Source organism: Narcine bancroftii, chromosome 2, assembly GCF_036971445.1.
Source record: "Narcine bancroftii isolate sNarBan1 chromosome 2, sNarBan1.hap1, whole genome shotgun sequence".
NCBI lineage: Eukaryota > Metazoa > Chordata > Chondrichthyes > Torpediniformes > Narcinidae > Narcine > Narcine bancroftii.
The window spans coordinates 19966481-19989882 of record NC_091470.1 but is presented as its reverse complement, the minus strand read 5'-3'; the positions used below and the strand labels follow the sequence as shown (position 1 = coordinate 19989882).

Sequence of the window (23402 nt, the reverse complement as noted above, 5' to 3'; positions counted from 1 at the left end):
TAAGTGGACTGTTCTTGGGTGCATGCCAAATAAACACCACATCATGACATCTTTTGACAATTATATGGAGTTCATTAGATGAATCTTGAAACACTGCCGCCAATGCTCAAAACAAAATAAAATCAGTGTAGCAGGAGACTCTCTTGGATTAAGTTGCCACCTGCCATGTGGTACTGATTTGGTTATTTTGTTCAAATAAAATTAAGTCTTTTATGAACTTCAGGATATAATAGGCTTTCCAATTTATAATAAAGCACCATGTGATTTCAACAACAGAGTACATTATTCAAGCATGCAGTTATGAACGCACCAAATATACATTTTGAACGGTTATGATTTCTAGCGCTGAGGGATTTAAGATAGTTTCCAATTGAACTTTTATCTTTGAACAAAATCTCAGAGCATTGATTTTGATAAGTATCTCTTGGGACAAATATTTCAAAGCACAATCACATTTTAGCCATATTGGCACGTCACTTAGCATTTTGTTCCCGTAAATGTTGTTCCACATAAAAAGTGAAGCCCAGAAATGCGATGCCATTCAACAGCAATTGGAAGAAAATTCTACTCAAGGAAAGGTACAAAACATCAAATGTTAGAACACAAATGCTTTTCTACATTACTGGGGAAACTTCTCGCTCACTCCCTCTAAATTGGTTGATCATTACTGGCTTAATCCATAGTCTAAAACAGCCATTTTCAATGAGAGGGGCCTGCACACGTTTAAGTAAGTCTCATTTTCTTTTCACCTTGCGTAACAAATATTTTTTTTTAATGTAGTCGGGAGGAGAGAAGTAAGGAAGAAACCAAAACCTGACAGATTCACAGGGATGGTGGCCCATAAACATTGAGCAGGGCTGGGGAAGAAGGGAAAAACACGTAGCCGAAAAAAGATCAAGAATGACTGCTCTAAAATTTAATTCTGGTGTCCAGATCGCATGATGGCCTCACCCATTCCAATCTCCGACCCAATAAACCTTCAAGGATTCTCCTCCTTTAGTTCTGGATGACCTATTGTCTCCAGATAAGACATTTATTTTCTAAACTCAAACCTACGAAGTGCAGCAATCACAATTTTCATTAAATTATCCAGCTTTCTTGATTTACTATTAGGCTGACTTACCCAATTCTTGTTATTTTGCATATCAACCAAAGGCTCTAACTTCTTCCCTCCCTTACACTTTAGCTTGAGCCAACAGGTTTGTTGCTCATTTCTCAAATGTAATGGTACTTTGTCAGTTACTTCTTTATTGAATGTGGGGCTTGACTGGCATGAATTGGCTGCCACATTTTCTATGTTACAATTGATACATTACTTGAAATCTGTTTTGAGGCCATAAATGGTACTAATTAAGTCAAAGTCCTCTCGGGGGAGAAATTCTTTAGCGGAGACGACGACTTTTTAAAAAGCAAAGTGCAGAATTAGCCAACATTTCAGCAATTAACTGACTTGCGGGTCCCAATGCTCACTTGGTGTTGGTGCTTGAAAGTTTGTTGGTGATTCATTGCAATGGTCTTCTAGCACCTATCAAGTGTGACCTAAACAACTAGGCTCTTTTTATAGGAAAAAAAAGCAACTGTAAAGAGAGATTTTCTGTCTTTACTTCACTGCACTTACCTCCATAAAAAGGTCCTAAGGCAGATTGACTGCTCAAACTTGCTCCAGCTTCCATCTGCCTAGGGGAGTGCACTTAGAGGTGGAGTGAAGTCACTCCACCTCCTCCATAAAAGGAATGCCACTGAAAGCGGCTACAAAGGGGAGGGTTCATGATGATGCCATATAGTTAATAGAGGCTATTACATTGTGGAGGAGATCTGCACGAGTCCTAAGACTGCTTGCACAGATCTCCACGAGTGCTCTTACTTGCTTGGTCGCTATTTTCGAGTATAGGCCGCTTTCCCATCTTGGCGCGCAAGTTTGACGACGGTGGCAGGCGGTGCTACTGCACTACTCGCCCCGCCTCCTTCAGCTCTAGAAGCCGGCTCCCAGCTTAGCTTTGCATAAAGGTACTGCGGGATCTGCCTTATAGGTCGTCACCATAAAAGGTAAAATCAGCTTCATTTTAATAAACTTGAGCCGGCTATAATGCACGGTTTCACCATAAAAAGGTCTATTGATTTCCCAGAAAAACAGGCTCCCCCTTCCCCAATGCCTTTCACTCATTGATGAGCAGGTCATTTTGAAGGCATTCAGTGTCGTACTGCACTCAATGTCCCAGAAAATAGTGAATCCTCTTATTGTTCTGACTGCATGATGAATTCCCTTCAACTCGAGATCTCACTATCTCATTGCATTGTTGAAATTTAACTTGTGCATACAAAAATATTTGGAACCCTAGTGAAAAAGAAACAGTAGGCCACTTCACCTTTTGAGCCTGCTCTGCCATTCCATTCAAAAAGATCATGGCTCATCTTCTACCTTGAATTTAATTTGGAGATAAAGCACAATAACAAGCCCTTCCAGCCCACTAGCCCGAACCATGAGATCAATTAACCTACTAACCTTGTATATCTTTGGAACACAATATTAACCCAAATTTGGAACCTATCACAAATTTTTTTGCTCTAACCCTTTATCATCTTATATAAAAAAGTGCAATTTTTAATTGCATTTAATGGAGAATTTCAAAGATTCAACATAGCAAGTAAAGAACGTTCTTTTCATTTTTAAATGGCCTATCTCTAATTGGAACTGTGACTCTTTAGCCAAGAGAAATGTCCTTCCTGCATCTACCCAAGTCCCTCAGGCCTTTCAATGACTTGGCATCTCTCAATGAGGTCACTTCTTCTAAACAAGTAGAAGACCTATCTATTTAATCTCTCCTCATAGGACGGATTCAATTCCACAGAAATCAACCCTTGATATTTTTTTCTGCACTCTTTCAACACAAGAGTATTTTAAAAAAAATTGTACACAGTATTCTAGATGTGGTCTCATCATAGTTCTACCTATTTGTACTAAGACATCTTTACCCTTGCACTAAAATTCTTCAGCAATAAAGTCACCTCCCTAATTGCCTTTCACGCCTCCACGTTAATGCAGTCAGGATATCTAGTCTTAATTTCCCAAAGTGAAAAAGGAATGCTATTAACATCATTAGTTCCAACTGTGGCTAGCATTCTCACCCGAATCAAAGACCGACGGACCAGACTTGTGCATAAATTACATGACACTAATGCTGTACGAAGTAGAGTACAAAGGAAGTTTCTCTCAGGTGGAGGTGAAAGATATCCTGCAACAATATGATGAACAATTTACCTTGATGTTCTGGCCAACATTTATTCCTCAACCATCGACACTTAAAATTCTGATCATCATACTGCTGCTTCTGGTACCTTAGTCCAGGCATGTTGACTGGCTAAATACACACGAGCCTTAAAAAGTAGAGCAGAATTTAACCCAAGCCATTATGATTTTAAGACCCAAGTGGTTTTGAATGAAGTATTTATATGGGACCCTTATGGAAAAGTAAACAAATCTCTATTCTTATTTCCAAGATTAAAAATATTCATTCCACATCCACTTGCATCAAAATAAATAATTTTTCTACTTTCAGGATTACAAGAGAATATACTTCATGTCCAGTTGGGTTCTTACGACAGCTTCTAATACAGCTATATTTATCAAAGGATTGCTGGGGAACTTTCATGGATACTTACAATGAGGCAAATCATTTCAATGAGGAAACTGTTAAATAAAATTTACCCTGTGGTCCAACAGGAGTAAAAGAATAGCCATGAAATGAAAGCTTACTGTATCGAGCATCTCTCTGGTGTGAGCAGCAGATACGCAAAATCTGGCTCGAGATTCAATAATCGGGGTGGCAGGAAATCCAACCACCACAACTCCAATATTTCTTTTCAGCATTTCTCTCCCAAAAGCACTGTAGAAATGAAACACACCAGATTTAAAAAAATACAAATTAAAAACGAGAAAAATGAACAGCAGGTATTACTAGATAGAAGTGGAAAAGTGTTAAAAGGACAAGCAACAATTAAAATAGAATTCCAATAAACTTGCTTTTCCTAATCTACAATGCAATTATCAACACCTTGCAACCTTTTAAACAGCATCATGGCTGCAGATGCTCTGACATGATAGACACCAGAATCATAGAACAACATGTGGCCCCCTTCTGAATAAAAGCTGTTGCATATTGTCCCATGTAGGTGCTTTAATTCTGTAACCTTAAGTTCCTGAGCCTCAAATACCTGCTCAATGGAGTTAAACTAGAACATCTGCACGTGCTGTGGTCGAGAGCAATACACTCAAGTGCTGGAGAAACTCAGCAGGCCACTGTTTCGGGCCTGAGCCCTTCATCAGGAAGCTGGTAAAACGGGCAGCTGCCCGAATAAAAAGGAGGGAGGAGCAGAGAGGAAGGAGGACAGAGAAACCTGTGCTACGAAATGAAGATATCTGCTTAATCCAATCTCCATTAGGATTTAGGGGACTTTACCTTATGAAGTAATAGAAATTGGACTGGATATTCATATCTTGCAAATTTACAGTACCTGTACATGCCCATTAGCTTGCATTTTGGTTCAACATTTTATTTGGTTCATTGAATTAGTAAGGAAACATTTTGCAAATGATAAGATTACACATTTACCGTTTAACACAGTTAATGTAATCCATCTATCTGCTTTCAATAACGGAATTGCATGGTGCCTTAAGAGAATAGATTCTAGCAGGAATCACTAAATGTTTAACATTCTTGCACACAAATCATAACTTGTTCACAAATATACTTTCCATTAATTAATTAATTTCCTTCCTTTTCTCCCAACACAAGCATTCTGCTCTTATGAACAATCCTCTGCATCTCAAAGCCCGTCCATCTTTTAAACATTTCCACTGCAAAACTGTGTTTTCCTCCACTGATACGGCCTACCTCGCTGTGCATGTCATTAAATTAATGGAAATTTTACCAAAAACATGCACACTATAAGCTAAAGTACTCCTTAAAACTTGACCAGTGATTCACATAAATATTGGCATTGGTGATCAGAGAAACAAGATTTTTTGGAAATTGTTATTTTTTTTTTAGGAAACAATTGTCTCATTCTCTTCCACAATCCAAAAAAAAGGTGCATTCTTTAAGGCAACATAAATCAATAAGGCAAAAAACTACTGAAGGAACTCAGTGGGTCAGGCAGCATCCGTGGAGGCAGAAAAATAGACATATTTCAGGTTGAGACCCCACATCAGGACCTTCTGAATTCCTCCTGCAGTGTTAGATTATAGCATTATTGCATTCAGATTGTGGCTGTCTTGTCGCCATAAAGAATTTTAAATTTTATTTGCAGCACACAGTAGAAGCAACTTTTTAAACCCATGAAACTCAATTATACCCAAATTAACCAACAAGCTCATGAATTTTGAAGTGCGGGAGGATCTGGAGCACTCTGGGAAAACCCTCGCAGACACTGGCAGAACACAAACTCCTTACAGACTTGTAGTCCGAGTCTAAATGCCTTTACAGGAACAAAAGAGCAAGGAGTTTGCATCTCCTCTGATTGTGGTGGCATTCTACCTCTTTCCAGTTTCATACTCCATCCATAAATTCCCTCAGTATTCAAAAATCTAGCCACGTGTGCTTTGGATGAATTCAACAACAGTACAACTACAGGGATTCAATCTGGAGAATTCTATGTTTAGCTATCTTCACGTGGAGCTTTTCCCTCATCTTAGTCTTAAATGGCTAACCCTTTCTTGTTCTTGACATGTCAGCTGGGGATCTAGCCTGTCAAACTCTTCAGAGATTTTGCAGGTTTCAGTGAGGTACCCTCTTATTCATCTATACTCTAAAGGATACAGTCCCAGTTGATGATCTCTCCTCAGTGCAAGGTAGTGACACAGACCTGTTTCTTTTCTTTGGCTTGGCTTCGCGGACGAAGATTTATGGAGGGGGTAAAAAGTCCACGTCAGCTGCAGGCTCGTTTGTGGCTGACAAGTCCGATGCGGGACAGGCAGACACGGTTGCAGCGGCTGCAGGGGAAAATTGGTTGGTTGGGGTTGGGTGTTGGGTTTTTCCTCCTTTGCCTTTTGTCAGTGAGGTGGGCTCTGCGGTCTTCTTCAAAGGAGGTTGCTGCCCGCCAAACTGTGAGGCGCCAAGATGCACGGTTTGAGGCGTTATCAGCCCACTGGCGGTGGTCAATGTGGCAGGCACCAAGAGATTTCTTTAGGCAGTCCTTGTACCTTTTCTTTGGTGCACCTCTGTCACGGTGGCCAGTGGGCTGCGCTGGATGGGTCACGTCTCCAGAATGGAGGACCATCGCCTTCCCACACAGACCTGTACACCACAGGCAAAATGCTCCCCACCATTGAGAAAATCTATATGGAATGGTACCATCAAAGTGCAGCAGTAATCAATCATCAAGGGTCCACACCACCCAGCAGTAATCAATCATCAAGCTGCTGCAACCTGGAAAGCTGTACAGGTGGCACAAAACTCGTACCACCAGGTTCAGGAACAGTTGGTACCCCTCCACCATCAGACTCAAAATCATTTAAGGGCTCTTACTTAGCACATTACTGAATATTTTATTTTTTCTGTATTTGCACAGTTTGTTTACATTTCTCTCTTTTGTATAATGTATGCTTCTTTTTCTCAAATACAGTATGCATTGCAACTTTTTCCTGAATATAGCTTACACTAACAATAAGTACAAATTTTGCCTGGCCTGAAGGAAAAACAATCTCAGGATTATAAGTTATGTACTCTGACAATAAATTTGAATTTGAACCTTTTTCAAAACTCCGATGGAAATCTGGCCCTTTGAATTTATCACTTTTAAATTCACCAGTTCTCTCAATTCCTCATTCTTGCTCGACTCTTCCAGAATATAGTTGACTTGCCAGATACATGATGTAATGCAGACAAGGGACCTGGTCCATTCATGATGAAGAGCTCAAGCCTGAAATGTAGGTTATGTATTTTTATCTACCGGCACCACCTACGGCTCCTAGAACGCTTCCACCAGCGTTGTCTCCGCTCCATCCTCAACATCCATTGGAGCGCTCACACCCCTAACGTCGAGGTACTCGAGATGGCAGAGGTCGACAGCATCGAGTCCACGCTGCTGAAGATCCAGCTGCGCTGGATGGGTCACGTCTCCAGAATGGAGGACCATCGCCTTCCCAAGATCGTATTATATGGCGAGCTCTCCACTGGCCACCGTGACAGAGGTGCACCAAAGAAAAGGTACAAGGACTGCCTAAAGAAATCTCTTGGTGCCTGCCACATTGACCACCGCCAGTGGGCTGATAACGCCTCAAACCGTGCATCTTGGCGCCTCACAGTTTGGCGGGCAGCAGCCTCCTTTGAAGAAGACCGCAGAGCCCACCTCACTGACAAAAGGCAAAGGAGGAAAAACCCAACACCCAACCCCAACCAACCAATTTTCCCTTGCAACCGCTGCAATCGTGTCTGCCTGTCCCGCATCGGACTGGTCAGCCACAAACGAGCCTGCAGCTGACGTGGACTTTTTACCCCCTCCATAAATCTTCGTCCGCGAAGCCAAGCCAAAGAAAGAAAATATAAAGGACACTATTTGACCCAAATTGTGTTTTTTTTTTAACCTGGTCCATTCATCTTTTTTTCCATTCATGACCAAAATATCTCAACTCTCACTACTAGAAGAGCAAATTAGAGGGCAGTTGCTGGTGGAAATAGCTTTGGTTTCCAAATTAAACACAAGAGAAACAAGGTCCAAAAGAAATCAAACTTTGGTAGCTCCCATTCATTTTCAATGCATGGGGTTACTCTCAGCAGAGAAACTGCAAAATTGAAGAGCCTGATTAGCATTTCAATAAGAGGAAATAACTATTCATTTTTAATTTGGTTACTTGTATTCTTATTCATTTGATTATGCAGTCCAGTGGAAGTATTTTGCAAAACTTCCAGCTAATTTTGTTACTACACGCAGCTAAAGGAAACTAAACACAAAATCGGAGTCTAAAATACAAAGCTCAAGTATGTTTCTCATTTACCCAATTTTGGCTGGCATGTACAGCATCAAAGGCACGACTGGTGAATCATCATTTCCATAGATAATGAATCCCATTTCCTTTAGTCTTCTTCTGAAGTACTGAGTGTTCTTCGCCAGCTGTTGAACCCGGGTTTGACCTACATACGAAACGAACAATAAGGCAAGTGATTTAGACTACAGGTGCAACGATACTGAGGACACAGAAACAGAATCATCGTGAAACATAATAAAATGCTCATCCTGGTTAAAAGGTAATATACTTGCTGAAAATCGTTTGATATTAGTCTTGTTCTCATGGTTTAAAATTAATCAAATCTTGTCGAGATCTAATGCAAGTTGAGCGAGTACTTTTACCCAGTCAGAGGACAAAACCTATTCACATTATGACCTCTGCTTAAACTACCATATTGGTTGCCAACTACAATACATCCACTCAACCACAGGCAGAGGAAAATCAATATATAATTGAAGATTGCCCCTGGCTTACTTTACCTTCAATGCTTGCCAACAGAAATTTGGCTTCTTGAGGAAGTAATCAACTTTTATTTAATATTTCTGAACAAACTATTCACAATTATTGCTTGCACATGTTTATATCGTATTCACAAGCTTGACTTCACACTAAAAACTAACTTACTGAATTCCATGGGTGGTCAATTTATTTTCAGGGTGCTGGACTGCATATAGCTTAATGGCAGTGAACTGGTTTTGAAAGTAGCAAAGAAATATTAGGGATTAATGTAATCAAACAATTGAACAGAAGCAGTAAATATAATTTACAAGTGAACAATCACAGCAAGTAGAGAACAAATATGACAACATGGAAAGATAGACGGCAATATGGAAAGATGGACAGAAGAATTACTTTACTCAGTGTGTAATTAGCATGGTGGAACAATCCTGTGAGATATAATGGAGGCAAATATATTGATATTATTCAAAGTTCATGTAAGTGCCAGGATAGAGAATTGAGATATGTCAATACAGCATCGACCTGCCTTGATAAAGGGCTCAAGGCTGAAACAGTTATGTATTTTTACCTCTGCTATATAAAGGATACTGTATAATGCTGGAGAACCTCAGCAGGTTATATTTTGACTGTCTACAGACTTTTGTGTTTTACTTCCAGCAATGACTTGAGCTATCCATTCTAATGTGGCTGAAATTCACTCAGGCAGTTTAACAGACTATTAAGATTTTTCACAGAACCCAACTCTTGCTACTTGTACTGTTTGAAGTAGGATCATTGTCCCTTAGATGTATTGCCATCATCAAACAAAACAATTGTGACATGTTGATTTCTAATCAACCATTCAGCCGTGTTTTAATATTTGAACGAGACCCTATTGTATTTCAACTTGCATCTATGCCTTGGTATTGGTTAGAACTAATTACCTCAGAGACAAGCCGGAACACCCACAATTAAGGGAAACACAAAAGCTGCAGATACTGACATCTTGAAAAAATGAGAAGCTGGAGGGTTTTAGTGTCTTAAGTAGTATCCATTGATAGAAATGGAATCATCCAGATCTGAAACAATGATAGGCCATTTCTACCCACGGATGGTGCCTGACTCGATGAGTTGCTCCAGCTTCGCATTGTTTACCCACAATTAAAAGTTGCAGCTGGCATACACCATGATAAGACAGCCAATCAACATTCACCAGTTCAATCCAGGATCAGGCTTGGCCAAGTGAAGCCATCAATGACTTGCTGGTGAGCATCAAACAACTTGGCTTTAAAAAAATTACAACTCCTACTGAGGACCACCTGGTTCCTTCATTTGGTTTTAAAGAGGGTGAAGCTTTTTAACAAGGGTCTAGAATTTTCAATTCTCAGCAATAAAGCTGGATTCCAGTCTCAAAACTGAATAGTGATTTAAAAGTATCCTTTGGTTAGGCTTGGCTATTCTCTTCAACTCTTTAAACAAGATTATGAAACAGAAAATCGAATGTCACAAATCAGTCTATTCGAGGATTTTAGTAATGGGGTCAACTCTAAATGCTAAGTTGACCATAACCGGCTAAACAAGATTCAAAACAAATTTCAGTTTAGATACAGAGCAGTGAATGACTGGTATCCATTCTAGCTGAGGTAACTCATGTGGCCAATATGGGTCTCTGGATTCCACCACAGGTAGGACAGGCTGTGCACAAGGGGACGAGCTGATGGGTCAATAGCGAGGTGGTAAATTCCTTCTGCCAATTAAAATGCACTCAGCTTGTAGTGGGAGAGGCATGAACAACGGGGTGCAGCTGCATATTTAGGGATTGTCATTTAAAACAGGTGCATAAAAAATTCTTCTCTCGAAGCATGGTGAATCTCTGGAAATCTCTTTGTTTTGTGGGTGTGAGGCCAGCGAGACCGTTAGATATATTTAAGATAGATAGATGGCTGTATGAATTATTGTATTGAATTTAGGGGTGGGAAAGAGGCCAATTCCTGCACCAGTGGGTTCCTGATAACGGTGATCAAGTTCACAGTACACTCCTTCCCTCACCTCCTTAGAGGCTTCAGGTTCTTGAATCTTTTTTTTGCTACCTGAAAAATTCATGACAGACCTCAGAATAGTGTTTAAGGTGTCAGGCATGTGGGTTATCAGTTCTGTTGCCCAAAGATTAACAGTGGCCTTTATGCTGGGTCTTAGTAGTCGAGGAGGACTCTGGGATCACCACCTTAAATGAGTGAATTACAATAGTCGACCTCTGGTAGCTTAACTGCCAGGGCTGAGATGCCATTCGTTCTGGAGTGAGCATGTGTTAGGTTGAATATCTTCACATTACTCCTTTAGTTACACTCTAGCTGGGAAGTGCAACACTGCAGGGAGAAAAACTGGAAAATTGCTCTGCAAAGCCATTTATTCTCATGCCAAATAAAGACGAGAATGTTATTATTCCTGAAAGAATGAATGAGTCTTGAATCAGAATGAGCGATTATTTAACAGAAGGATAGCATACCTTCCCTTCACCAAAACTAACAAAAAAAAAATCCCCATTTTGAATTCCAGCCACATCAGGAAATATTGGACAGGAAATGATCCACAAGCACAGCCTGGTCAACGAAACTAAAATACTTTGCATACCACAATGTTCACACTTTTCATCCATATGAGAGATCAGGAACCCCTTAGGAGAGACAAAAATGTAGACTCAAAAATAAGTAAAAACAAAACCTGGAAATTTCTTCTGACCCTTTTGCTTGTTATAGGGACCAATTGGAACCTATTAACTATTTTATGATCGTCATATTTTAAATAAAACGAACCAATACCCAAGCATAAGCTCGGTGCATTTGCTAGCTCTAAATGGAGATTGTGACCTGATCAAACCTATTAAGTTGAGACAAATTGTCTAAACAATCTATTCCCTTTATCTTAAACTTCAATCACCAAGCCTACGCTTTTGAAAATACAGAATACCAGCTCTGAGCTGATCTTGGAGACTAAGATGCTTTAAACTGGGTATTAATCAACCCTCCTCTGCACCTTTCACAGATCATCAAAATATCATGTAATGATTGTCTTTGCAGTTGCGAGGGCATGGATTTCTTTCTCCTCCCACGACAACAGCCCCTCAACCCCAGATTAAGGACAAGCAAATCCCAATCTGCCATATTTGTAATTAAAATCTTTCTGTGGCATATTTAAATCTTCAGAGATGTATAATATTTCAGCAAAAAAAAGTGTTAGAGGGAGAGGACAGGAGGAATTTTTGACTTTTTTAGCCAAGACCCTGCATCAGGACTGAGTGAGGAGGGGAAGACAACACTATAAAGAGGTAAATAGCTGAGAGAGGTGAGACAAGGTCTGGTAGGTGCTAGGCAGACTGAGTGTGTGAAGGTGTTGGGTACATTGGGGAGGGAAAGAGATAGAAATCGAAGCTCATGGAGAATGGGCAGAAGCAAAGAGGTTGATAAAGTCAAGTAGGGCAAGGGAAGGTGGCAAGTTTGCACATTAGTAAATGGAACACGAGAAAACCATCTCATTCTGCCTGTACAGTCTACAGTTTCAATTTCGGCTAACTTTACCTCCTGTGTTGTCATCCCCCGCCCCTCCCACTTCTGTTCCCTTCCCCCCCCCCCCACCATCTTCCTCCCCCCCCACCATCTTGCTCCCCCCCCCACCATCTTGCTCCCCCCCCCCACCATCTTGCTCCCTCCCCACCATCTTCCCCCCCCCCCACCATCTTCCCCCCCCCCCTAATTCAATCTACTGGTTCTTACGGCCCTTCATAGGTCCCTTAAATGGCTGCTATAGTCACGATTCTCATCAGAATCCTCTCCTACCACCTACATGTCACTGCTCATCACTCTCCAGCTTCTGTCTCCATTTTCTCCCTCCTTTACTTGGCTTCATCTGCCCTTTCACCTGTCTGCTTCCACCTATCCCTTCCTGCTTGACTGTTTCCTAACTCCACCTATCCCTTCTCACCATAATACCATGCCCCTCCTTGGTCTAATCACTAATGGCCTATCTCAACACCCCCCCCCCCCCCACTTTTTATACAGCTGTCTTCCCTTGCCATTCAATCTCAATCTGCAATGTCCCCCCACCCCACAGACGATGCCTGACCCGCCAAGTTCCTCCAGCTGTTTTTTTTTAAAACAGATTTCAGCCTCCAGTTTCATGCCCACAAAAGTTCAAGGCAACTGTCTTATTAAATCAATTGAGTAAATAATCTCATATTTAATATTTTTCATCTTGTGACCAGCAACTCAGCCTCCATAGAAAGCAAAAACCAGTCAACTTTTCAGGTGTGAGCCCTTCTTCAGAATGCTGAAAATCAGGCAGTTGCCTGAATAAAATGGTGGTGGGGTGGGGAGGAGAACACTGGCTATATCTCCCCTCTACTTCACTAACACCCTAATCTTGGTGTCATCTGCAAACAAGCTAATCATCCAGATTGTTGATCTAGATAAAAAACAATAATGGTCCCAGCATGCAGAGATGAAGATAACAGAACAGTTGTAGAACAAATTCAAGCTCAGCTGACCAGTTCTATTAAATTTCTGCTGGTTTTCAAATAACCATGAAGACTAAATATATTTAGCCCAGTAAATCACTGGGATTTAACATCTTAGACAAAAAATCCTCATGGCAATGAGAAAATTCAGATTAAAGGAACTAGTCAAGTTGCTAAAAAAAATCTTGAGCAAATATAATGTTCAGAGATTATAATTACAATGCTATGTAAATTAGGGGCTGAAGGAAAAGGCATTAAAACAAACTCCTCTGCCCACCTGTATTAGTAGTTTGTGCTAAAGATGGGAGTTTCAGCCACATTAAAGTTGCAGCACGAGAAACAAATTAGGCCTGAACACTTTGTGTTCACCACAGGTAAATCCAGACTTTAATTAAAGCAAAAACTTCAAAACATTTATATTAAAAAAAACCTCTAGTTAAACATTTGCTCTTGTGGACAGGTTGAAGTACAGGCTGAAACATTTATTTATAAAGAAATTAATTTTCAGTAGGTTGACTGAACAATCAAGGCAGAAAAATCCAATTTGCACCTGTCAACATTGCCTTGAACACTCGGCAAGTCCTACATGCAACTTCACCATACACATCTCAAACTCCTCAACTTAAAATATTCTCAAGGACTGGTTCCTCCAGGACACATTTCTACCTCCATTGACCTTGCCATGGCCCCTTCCAACTCCTCCCTTCCCGCAGGCAAAGGCATTCCCCACCCGCCCTCTTAACCCCAAGCACAATCTCCATGTATTTCATTGATTCACGTACTGCTTCCAATTCAGTATGCTGCATTCACTGGTCACGAAATTATGTTCTCTACATTTGCAAGCTTCCAACTGCTTGTCACTGCCTCACTCACCTCTACTCTCAGCCTCCTTCACCATTCTAGTTCTTTTTTTCGGGCTATCCATCCGATGGGATGATGATGGTTCCTTTCAGTCAGTTTGTGGGGTTCGATAAGATACCCCACTCCTCAGAAAGGAACAGTATGTGCATGAATGGATTTAGGTGAGTAGGGATTTCTCATTCTCGACATCCCCTCCCGGATCCAACAGCATGGTGAGGTCCACGATGGCTGGGGAAATACTGTTGCAGTGAATGGCCAGACCAAGCTTCAATGCAAGGGATGCCCTTTCTGTGCTTCACGCCACGTGTTTGCTAGACGGCCGCTGACCCTATGAGAGGGTTCATCCTCCCTTTGACAGGGCTTGTTTTTCATCCTGCAGGGTGTCTAGCCACCCTCCGCACCAGGCAAGCCTGGTGGGACGGCCAGTTTAGTCACCAACCACCCGACAGGTAGTACTGGGTTACATGGTATCAGCTGCACTCAGGTGAGAGACCTGACCAGTACCATTCTAGTTCAGAACAGGACTTGATCTCACTCGATGCACTAGTTTTCTTGCTCAGTTATTTCAATAGCAGCAGCTAATTCCACGTTTACACCTCTTCTAGGCTTTAATGCCTTGCATCACGAACCCTCATCTTCCTTCCTTTTCTCCCAACACAAGCATTCTGCTCTTATGAACAATCCTCTGCATCTCAAAGCCTGTCCATCTTTTAACCATTTCCACTGCAAAACTGTGTTTTCCTCCACTGATACGGCCTACCTCGCTGTGCATGTCAAGCATATTCCATTTTTGGTATTATTTGTTTTTTTTTGGCCTGCTTGAGACTTTTATCCAATGTTGGTTCAGATTTGTAAGATCAAAAAGTCTCAGCAACTTAACATACATGCAAGCAAAAGCTTAGGCCGTTGGCTCGATTCACACATCTGTGAGTCCACGGGAGTCCGGTGTGCATGTGTGGTAGAAGGCCAGGGAGACAGTTCGGAGTTGGTGTCAAGGGAGGATAGGGAAGGGGAGGGAATGCTATTGGGCCTGACGTCCCACACTTGTCCAAGATCCTGACATCCCTGCTCTCCTTCATGATAATGGGAAAAGGGATTCTTCTGACCGCTTGCGGCACCAGTGATCTACAATATTGCATCTAGCAGTATAGTAAATCATGCTAAATTTCTCATATTCCAACTGCAGAGAGGATACCAGCTATGTCAGCTGGATTAGAATGATATACAAATGTGCATAAATTTACATTGTTATTGGTTTAGAATCATGAAAACTTCATTAGCACTGTATAATATCCAGCATATATCGATTAAATCGGATTAAAAACTTCCACAGCTTCAATGTCACTCGCATTTTTAAAGAAATTGAATGCAAACTGAAGACAGAGGTCATCCTCAATCGAATCCAGTACACAAGAAAGCTGGATAAAAGCTGATATTTAGCAGTAAACAAGAACATCTGCAAATGTTAGGGTCTAGTGTGACACAAAAGGTGCAGGAGAAATTCAGCAGGCCGTGCAACATCCAAGGGAAGTAAAAGGTGGTCAACACTTTGGGCCTGAGCCCTTCATCAGGAATAACAAGTGGTAGAGGAAGGAGCACTGGCTAATGAGCAAGAGGTACAATACAACTGATTATCCAAAATGGTCAGGACTGGGCCTACGTCGGATAAATGGATATTTCAGAGAACTGGTCATTATTTTTAAAAAACAGCCCAGTAGCAACAGCAAATCACTTACATCAATGTTTAAACAACAACAAACAACCTTTAATGCCTTTTAAGCATTAAAATAATATTTAATTCTAACCAGAAAATGCCGGCCGTAGCCAATCCCTGACACGTTCCAAATGCCAAGGTTGATCCCTGGGGAGGCTTCCCAGGCCAGTAGAACACTCACTGGTGATTCAGCAGGCTCCTGTCTCCGGACACCGAAGCCCCTGACCCTGATGAACAAGTGCCAAGTTCGAATCGTCCCCAGGCCTACAGCATGCGCATGCACACATGCACGGGAGTCCAGAGTGCAGGTGCGGTAGAAGGCCAAGGAGACGGTTCGGAGTTGGTGTCAGCTGTGCCAAAGGAGGAAAGTGAAGGGGAGGGAATGCTATTGGGCCTGACGTCTTGCACCTGCCCAAGATCCTGACATCCCCGCTCTCCTTCATGATAATGGGAAAAGGGATTCTTCTGACTGCTCGCAGCTGGGAGACAGTAGCATGCAGTTTGAGAGGGAGAGTTGGAGAGAAAAGTCAATAGGGGAAAGTAAAGAAGAAATGGAAAGAGAAAGGGAGGGAGTGACCTGAAATGGGGACAATCATTGTTCTAATTTCAAGTTGAGTGATTTTTTTCAACCTGTGAGGTCAGTTCAGCTCAGAATTTTTTTTTAGATAAATGAGGATTTCAGACAATCCAAAATAATCAGAATTGTAATGTAATAGGTGAATAGAGAAGCGCAGATTTAATGTGAGAGGGGAAAGATTTATAATGGAACAGACGGGCAACAATTTCAACACGGGGTGGTATATAGAATGAGCTGCCAGAGAAAGTGGTACAATTATAATCTTTAAAAGACTTAAAAACAGCTAAAAGGTTTGGAAAGGTTAAGAGGGAAATGAGCCACATAGGAATAGCCATAAGCAGGCCTGTATCCCTGCTGCAGTATTATTCATCTTTGACTGAATTCCTGGTTTCAGAGGCTTGAAATACAAATTTATAGATATTGGAAATCTGAAATGACAAAAAGAGTCAGTATTTGTGGAAAGAGACAATTAAAGTTTCAGGTTGAAGATCCTCTAAAATGTTTGAAGCGACTGTTGATATGAAAGGCCAATTTGAAGGGACAACCTTCAAAGATTATAAATACACAACTGATTGTTTTTGACTTAAGATGTTTAAGAAAAATCAAAATATAGTAAGTAAAGGAGCTTGACTTGCAATGTTAATTCCATTTCTTAAGAGAAAGAAAAACCGCTGCTGCTATAATCTTGAGCGAACAAAGAGAAGCTGGAGGAATTCAACAGGTCATGCAACATCCATGGATAGAAATGGTCAGTCAACATTTTGGATCAGCACCCTTTATTGACAATGACCAATCATGAAATGCGAAACAAATAAACTAAGCCCCAAAGTCTTCCATTGGAGTGGCAATAAAGCCCTTTCATGGTCTTGCATCTTATCCATTGGCCATTCTGGAAATGAAAAGTGTGCAGTGAAATCAAAAAGCCAAAAAAACTCTCTCAACTTAGCTTTTTAGTTTCACATTTAGTTCACACCTTTATGAACAATGTTAAATCCAAAAATATTGAAGAAAGCCAGGAACAAAAAGACAAAAGTTTATTTTATCTCCTTGTAAGGTGAGCAGTATTCAGCATAAAGCATTAGGTAAAGCTCTCCAATTAGCCTTCACAGAGATCATTGGATTTGGTCACCTCTCAGTGAAATATAAAACTAAGACTCAGTTGTTTACTTCCAAGGTCTGAAAAGAATCTCATGACAAATTGTTTGCTATATTATACAATACAACATGAACTATACTTTAAAAAAATCATTTATAAAATGAAATGTTCTGTGGTTCTACTTTTAAGAATTTGGACAGGTCCATGAATTGGAGGGGAATGGAGGTCAATGGTCTGGGTGCAGGTTAGTGGGACTAGGTAGAATAATAGTTTGGAATGGTCTAGAAGGGCTGAAAGGCCCATTCTGTGCTGTATCGTTCTAAGCTTCTATTTAGAATGACATCACTATAAAGAATTAAATAATTACCCTATTGTCAAATATTTTCAACCCCAAAGTTATAAAATAACTGGCTCTGTGCTGTAGATGTACACTCAGTTGCTGTACCAAGTTTCCTTGCCTAATGTGTCGATGTTGACTGACCATTTCTATCTATGGATGTTGCATGACCTGTTGAATTTCTCCAGCTTCTCTTTGTTCGCTCAAGATTATAGCAGCGACAGTTTTTCTTTCTCTTTAAGAAATGGAATTAACATTGCAAGCCAAGCTCCTTTACTTACCATATTTTGATTTTTCTTAAACATCTTAACCACGGAAATTAAAACAATCAGTTGTGCATTTATAATCTTTGAAGGTTGTCCATTCAAATTGGCCTTTCATATCAACAGTCGCTTCAAACATTTTAGAGGATCTTCAACCTGAAACTTTAATTGTCTCTTTCCACAAATACTGACTCTTTTTGTCATTTCAGATTTCCAATATCTATAAATTTGACCTGGACTACACACAAGGGAGCACTTTCATACATTAGGCTGCACTTCTTGGACAACAGCTCAGCCTTCAATACCATTATTCCCTCAGTGCTGGTCAAGAAGCTACAAACTCTGGGTCTCTGTACTCCTCTCTGGAACTGGATCCTTGACTTTCCAGTATGAATTTGAAACAACATCTCCCCTCACTGATTATCAACACAGGTGAATCCCACTGCTCTTCTCATTATATATCCATGATGTATGGCCAGGACAAGAAAAAACTCCAGAGGGTTGTTAACTCGGCCTGCGACGTCACAGGCACCAGACTTCACTCCATCGAGAACGTCTACATGAGGTGGTGTCTTAAAAAGGCAGCCTCTATCCTCAAAGACCCCCACCACCCAGGCCACACCCTCTTCACTCTGCTACCATCGGGGAAAAGGTACAGGAGCCTAAAGACGAGCACTCGGCAGCACAAGGACGGCTTCTTCCCCGCTGCCATCAGATTTCCGAATATTCAAAGACACAACCTCACTTTTTGTGCACTATTATTTTTATTTTTTTTTAATATTTATTGTTGTAAGATGGTTATAATAATAAATGTTTGCTCTATGATGCTGCTACAGACTCCAGATTTTATGGCAATCAATTCTAATTCTGACTTTCCTTTGTGGGCAATCAGCTGCTTGCATAAACATTTTTTTAATGGGGGGGGGGCAGGGGAAATCATGGAAGAATGCATTCCAGAATGTTTAGAGATGCAAATCATATAGTTCATTAAAAAGTTTGTGAAATGATGATACTAGCTTTATATACATAGCCTTATTTTGTCAACACCATCTTGGAGAATTTTAATTTGCTGGAACCATTTTTTATTTGGCCCGATTGAAGTCCTTATCATGGCTGCGGTGAAGTGCCAACAATTTTTTAGAAAGTGACTAACAACTCAAATTGACTTCAGAACAATTTTCTTACAGTATTCCTTTGGGGTAATGGGGTTGGATGGGTAAATGGGAAGGGGAAAGCACACAATTCTTTGCTAAAACCTTGTGGTTTGTACAAAAGTATTGAGAGAACGTGAATGTCTGTACAGTACAGAGGCCTTGGTAAAAAAAAAACAAGGGCATACAAGTTGAAGCAATTTAGAGCCTGGCACTATTAATCATGTTTGTAATTCAGAATTTCAGCCAAGTGATTTGATATCTTTTATGTTACTATGCAATTGTATTGCCCAAGATCTTACACCCTTATAGTTCTGGCGCCAGAGCTTGTATAGGGTAGTATCATTTTCAACTTCTCACGCATTGTTTGCAGATAAAGTTACAGCTCTTGAGAGCAGTTAGCAGATTTTGAGAGGTCAGTTCTTGTTTACCTTTCCTCCCTAGACACGAACACATGCTCCTTAACCATAGTGTTCTGCTACGCTACATGCCATCTAAAGACATCAATAAATAAGACTACATAAAAATAAGTCTTGGTTGTGTTACAAGTTGCAAAACTGGGAACTTCACTTGGAAAAACTGATCAACATTCGTGTGATTGTCAACCTTGAAACAATATTCTACAAACTTCTGCAGAGATACTTTATCTTTTTGCCATTATCAGGACTGAAGGTCAGTAGTTTAAATTTAACCTGAAGGTTTAAGATCTGTTCAACCTTGACTGATGCTAGTCACATCAGGATTAAGTTACAACTATATTTTAAGAAACAAATGGGAAAATAAATATCAAGCTGTCCAACTTCCACCCATATAACCACTTACAGCACAGAACAGGCTACTTCGGCCCTACTAGTCCATGCCGTAACAAATCCCCACCCTCCTAGTCCCACTGACCAGCACCCGGTCCATACCCCTCCAGTCCTCTCCTCTCCATGTAAATATAACCATATAACCGCTTACAGCACAGAACAGGCCAGTTCGGGCCTACTAGTCCATGCCGTAACAAATCCCCACCCTCCTAGTCCCACTGACCAGCACCCGGTCCATATCCCTCCAGTCCTCTCCTCTCCATGTAAATATAACCATATAACCACTTACAGCACAGAACAGGCCAGTTCGGCCCTACTAGTCCATGCCGTAACAAATCCCCACCCTCCTAGTCCCACTGACCAGTACCCGGTCCATACCCCTCCAGTCCTCTCCTATCCATGTAACTATCCAGGCTATCCTTAAATGTAAACAATGATCCCACCTCGACCACGTCTGCCGGAAGCTCATTCCACATCCCTACCACCCTTTGCGTAAAGAAATTTCCCCTCATGTTCCCCTTATAATTTTCCCCCTTCAATCTTAAACCATGCCCTCTAGTTTGAATCTCCCCCACTCTTAATTGAAAAAGCCTATCCACATTTACTCTGTCCCTTTTAAAATCTTAAACACCTCTATCAAGTCCCCCCTCAATCTTCTACGCTCCAGAGAAAAAAGCCCTAGTCTGTACAACCTTTCCCTGTAACTCAAACCTTGAAATCCTGTCAACATTCTCGTGAACCTTCTCTGCACTCTCTCTATTTTGTTTATATCTTTCCTATAATTTGGTGACCAAAACTGTACACAGTACTCCAAATTTGGCCTCACCAATGCCTTGTACAATTTCATCACAACCTCCCTACTCTTGAATTCAATACTCCGATTTATGAAGGCCAACATTCCAAATGCCTTCTTCACCACACCATCTACCTGAGTATCAGCCTTGAGGGTACTATTTACCATCCCTTTGTTGCTCTCCACATCTCAATAGCCTACCATTTAATGCATATGACCCACCAAGTTAAGAATTGAACAAACCAAAGAGATCAAGCATTTCCATGCAGTAGAGCTTTGACTATAAAAACCATCAGTAATACTCATATCCACTTGGCTCAGTATCAGTAAATAGCAGATTCTAAACTGGGAATCTGGGAGTATATTCAAGGTTGACATAGCAGGTCAGTACAGATACAATGCTATATGCTTGGTGGTTTAATCACTAGAATAAGAAAATACTCCGTTGACTCAGATGACAATCATATTACACCAGGTAGCTGATATTTCTCCCACATTCACAAATATTGGAATCATTCAGGAACCAATCTATTTGCCACCTGTGACACTGTGTTGTTCAACAACTTACTGTAGCAAATATATACATGAAAGAATACTGCACTTCAAACTAGTTCTAAAAGTTTTTTTTAAACTACCAGCTTCTTCAAATAATAATATTGGGATCAGAAGATGGATTCTCCGTTTTTGTTTTATGCAGACTAATTTTTCTCTTGAACTATCTTTACGCAGCGTCTTTGGAAATTGCTACAGATTGCATTGCACAAAAAAAATGGGGAGGTTTTCCAGTATTTCAAACTTGAAAATTGTTACAGTAGAGGCAAATTCCATCCATCCATTTTTGCTTCACATTTCCTGAACCTCATTACCTCAAAGTTTTAGAGTCCCAAGCTGAAAGGTTCACCTGATCATCAGTTACAGCTTTTTGGAACAAGTTTCACTTTCCATTGTTCTGTGTGGGAAAACTGCTTCTTCATTTAATAGTTTAACCTTAACTTTATTATGGCCTCCTGTTTGGGAATATGCCACTGAATGAAATAGTTTCCCTTAGCAGCCATTTTACTTACCTTGAATAGAACACCCATAACATTTAAACTCGAGGGAATACATGATATTTATGAAAACCTCATGAACAAATACTTGAGATTCTTTATGGCAAAAATTTTGATGAACTTAGTTTGGTATCCAAATCACCCTGCTACCTCTTGGAATCTTCCTCACAGCTTTGCAAATTATTGCGAGTTGAGATATATGAAAGCAAGTGGATTAACCTCAAACCTTGTTTATTAATTATATACATTAAGAATGCCAAATAACAGAACATGGCCAATGGAGAGCACCAGCATAAAGTATCCCCGACACCCCAGTAACCTGCATATATAGGATATGAACAGTGACTGATTTACATCCTCTTTCCTGAGCTCATGCTCCATACCATGACAAAATTACCTTGTTAAACTTCAGTGCTAACAAAGTATCACAGAATGATCAATATTTAGCTGACACATTCAGCAACTTAAATGACAACCATTTTAGGTGAGAAACACTATAGCCAAACAAATATATACACTGTAAAACACGATTCAGTCTCTGTATTTAAGATTTGGCTTACTAACATGATCTGAGTGTGTTCTATACAGATTTTATGTTGTGTTTGAGGGTGGCTCAGCTGGAGGCACATCAACCTGAAACCGCTGTGTCTATCCTTTCTGGTCCTACTCTCAGTGTTGCAGTCTTTTGACCCAGGTTCAGGATTCCGATAGCCAGTGTCACTTAGACAGGGCTGGCACAGGTAGAATGCGTCGGCAATTCCTCCTGTATAGGTTTCCTTCTGAGTGAACAAGATGAGATCTTGGCTCCTTGCAAGTCTCCTTTACTGTGCATGTCCGGTTGTAACCTTGCGGGGTCTGCAACCTGACAACCCGTCCTTCCTTTAAAGGCCAAAATGGTTGGCTTGATCTGCCATAGCACAACTTTTGCGACAGTCTCTTATTGAGAAGCTGGGATTTTACCTCCTGTGGCTTATGCATATGAGGTTCAAGTAGCTTTGTTGAGAGTAGTGTGTGTTTGCCTTGACATTAGTCTTTGTGCAGGAGACCGTAGCGTTGTGTCTCGTGGCTTGTTTAGGAGGTTGAGGAAAACATCACTTCTATTTCTGAGATTTCTCATGAGTTGCTTGTTGTTGCAGACAACTCTTTCAGTTAACTCTTTAGATTGGGGAGACTCTGGGCTGCTCGTGACATGAGTAAAGTCCCACTGTACAGCAAAGTCCTTGAATCGTTGGCTTGTAAACTGTCTGGCATTGTCTGATATGAGGATATGTGGTGTTCCATGAACTGAAAAGTGTCTCTTGAGTTTTGTGATGACCCTTGCTGAGGTAACATCACGAAGCAGGCCAATCTCATACCAGCTTGAATAAGAGTTCACAAGCACCAAATACTGCTGACAGTGCCATTCAAAGCTTTTTTGTTGCCATGGTCAACCAAGGCAGGTCTGGAATTGGATGAAGGAGTAGTGGTTCCTTTTGCTGGTGTGGTTTTGTGCTGTTATAGACAGAGAATGACTGTATCTCCTTGTTGATGTCATCTGTCATTGCAGGCCAGTAGAGTATCCCTCTTGCTCTCAGTTTAGTAGCTTCTGCACCAGGATGCCCTCTGTGCATAATACTGATGTACTCATTTTGTAGTGACCCAGGAATGACAGCTTTCTGACCTTTCATGATGATCCTGTCTTCAATCGTTAGTCTCTGAACGGAAAATAAGGACGAACAGCATGTGGAAGACGACGCTGTTTGCTGAGCCACATGTCTGAGTGTCTGCAGGGTTGTATCATCTACTGTGCGTCTCTAACT

At 40.9% G+C, this 23402-nt stretch overlaps 1 protein-coding gene across 1 annotated transcript in view; it reads right to left on the bottom strand.

Moving 5' to 3' along the window:
* sptlc2a (serine palmitoyltransferase, long chain base subunit 2a) overlaps positions 1–23402 on the bottom strand; it is a 160177-nt gene that overhangs the window by 10894 nt on the left and 125881 nt on the right. Inside the window, exons 11-12 of the mRNA XM_069915467.1 lie at positions 7994–8129; positions 3755–3884 (exon numbers count right to left, since the gene is read on the bottom strand). Of these exons, the coding sequence (XP_069771568.1) occupies positions 3755–3884; positions 7994–8129 (266 nt within the window). The remainder of the gene's footprint in view (positions 1–3754; positions 3885–7993; positions 8130–23402) is intronic.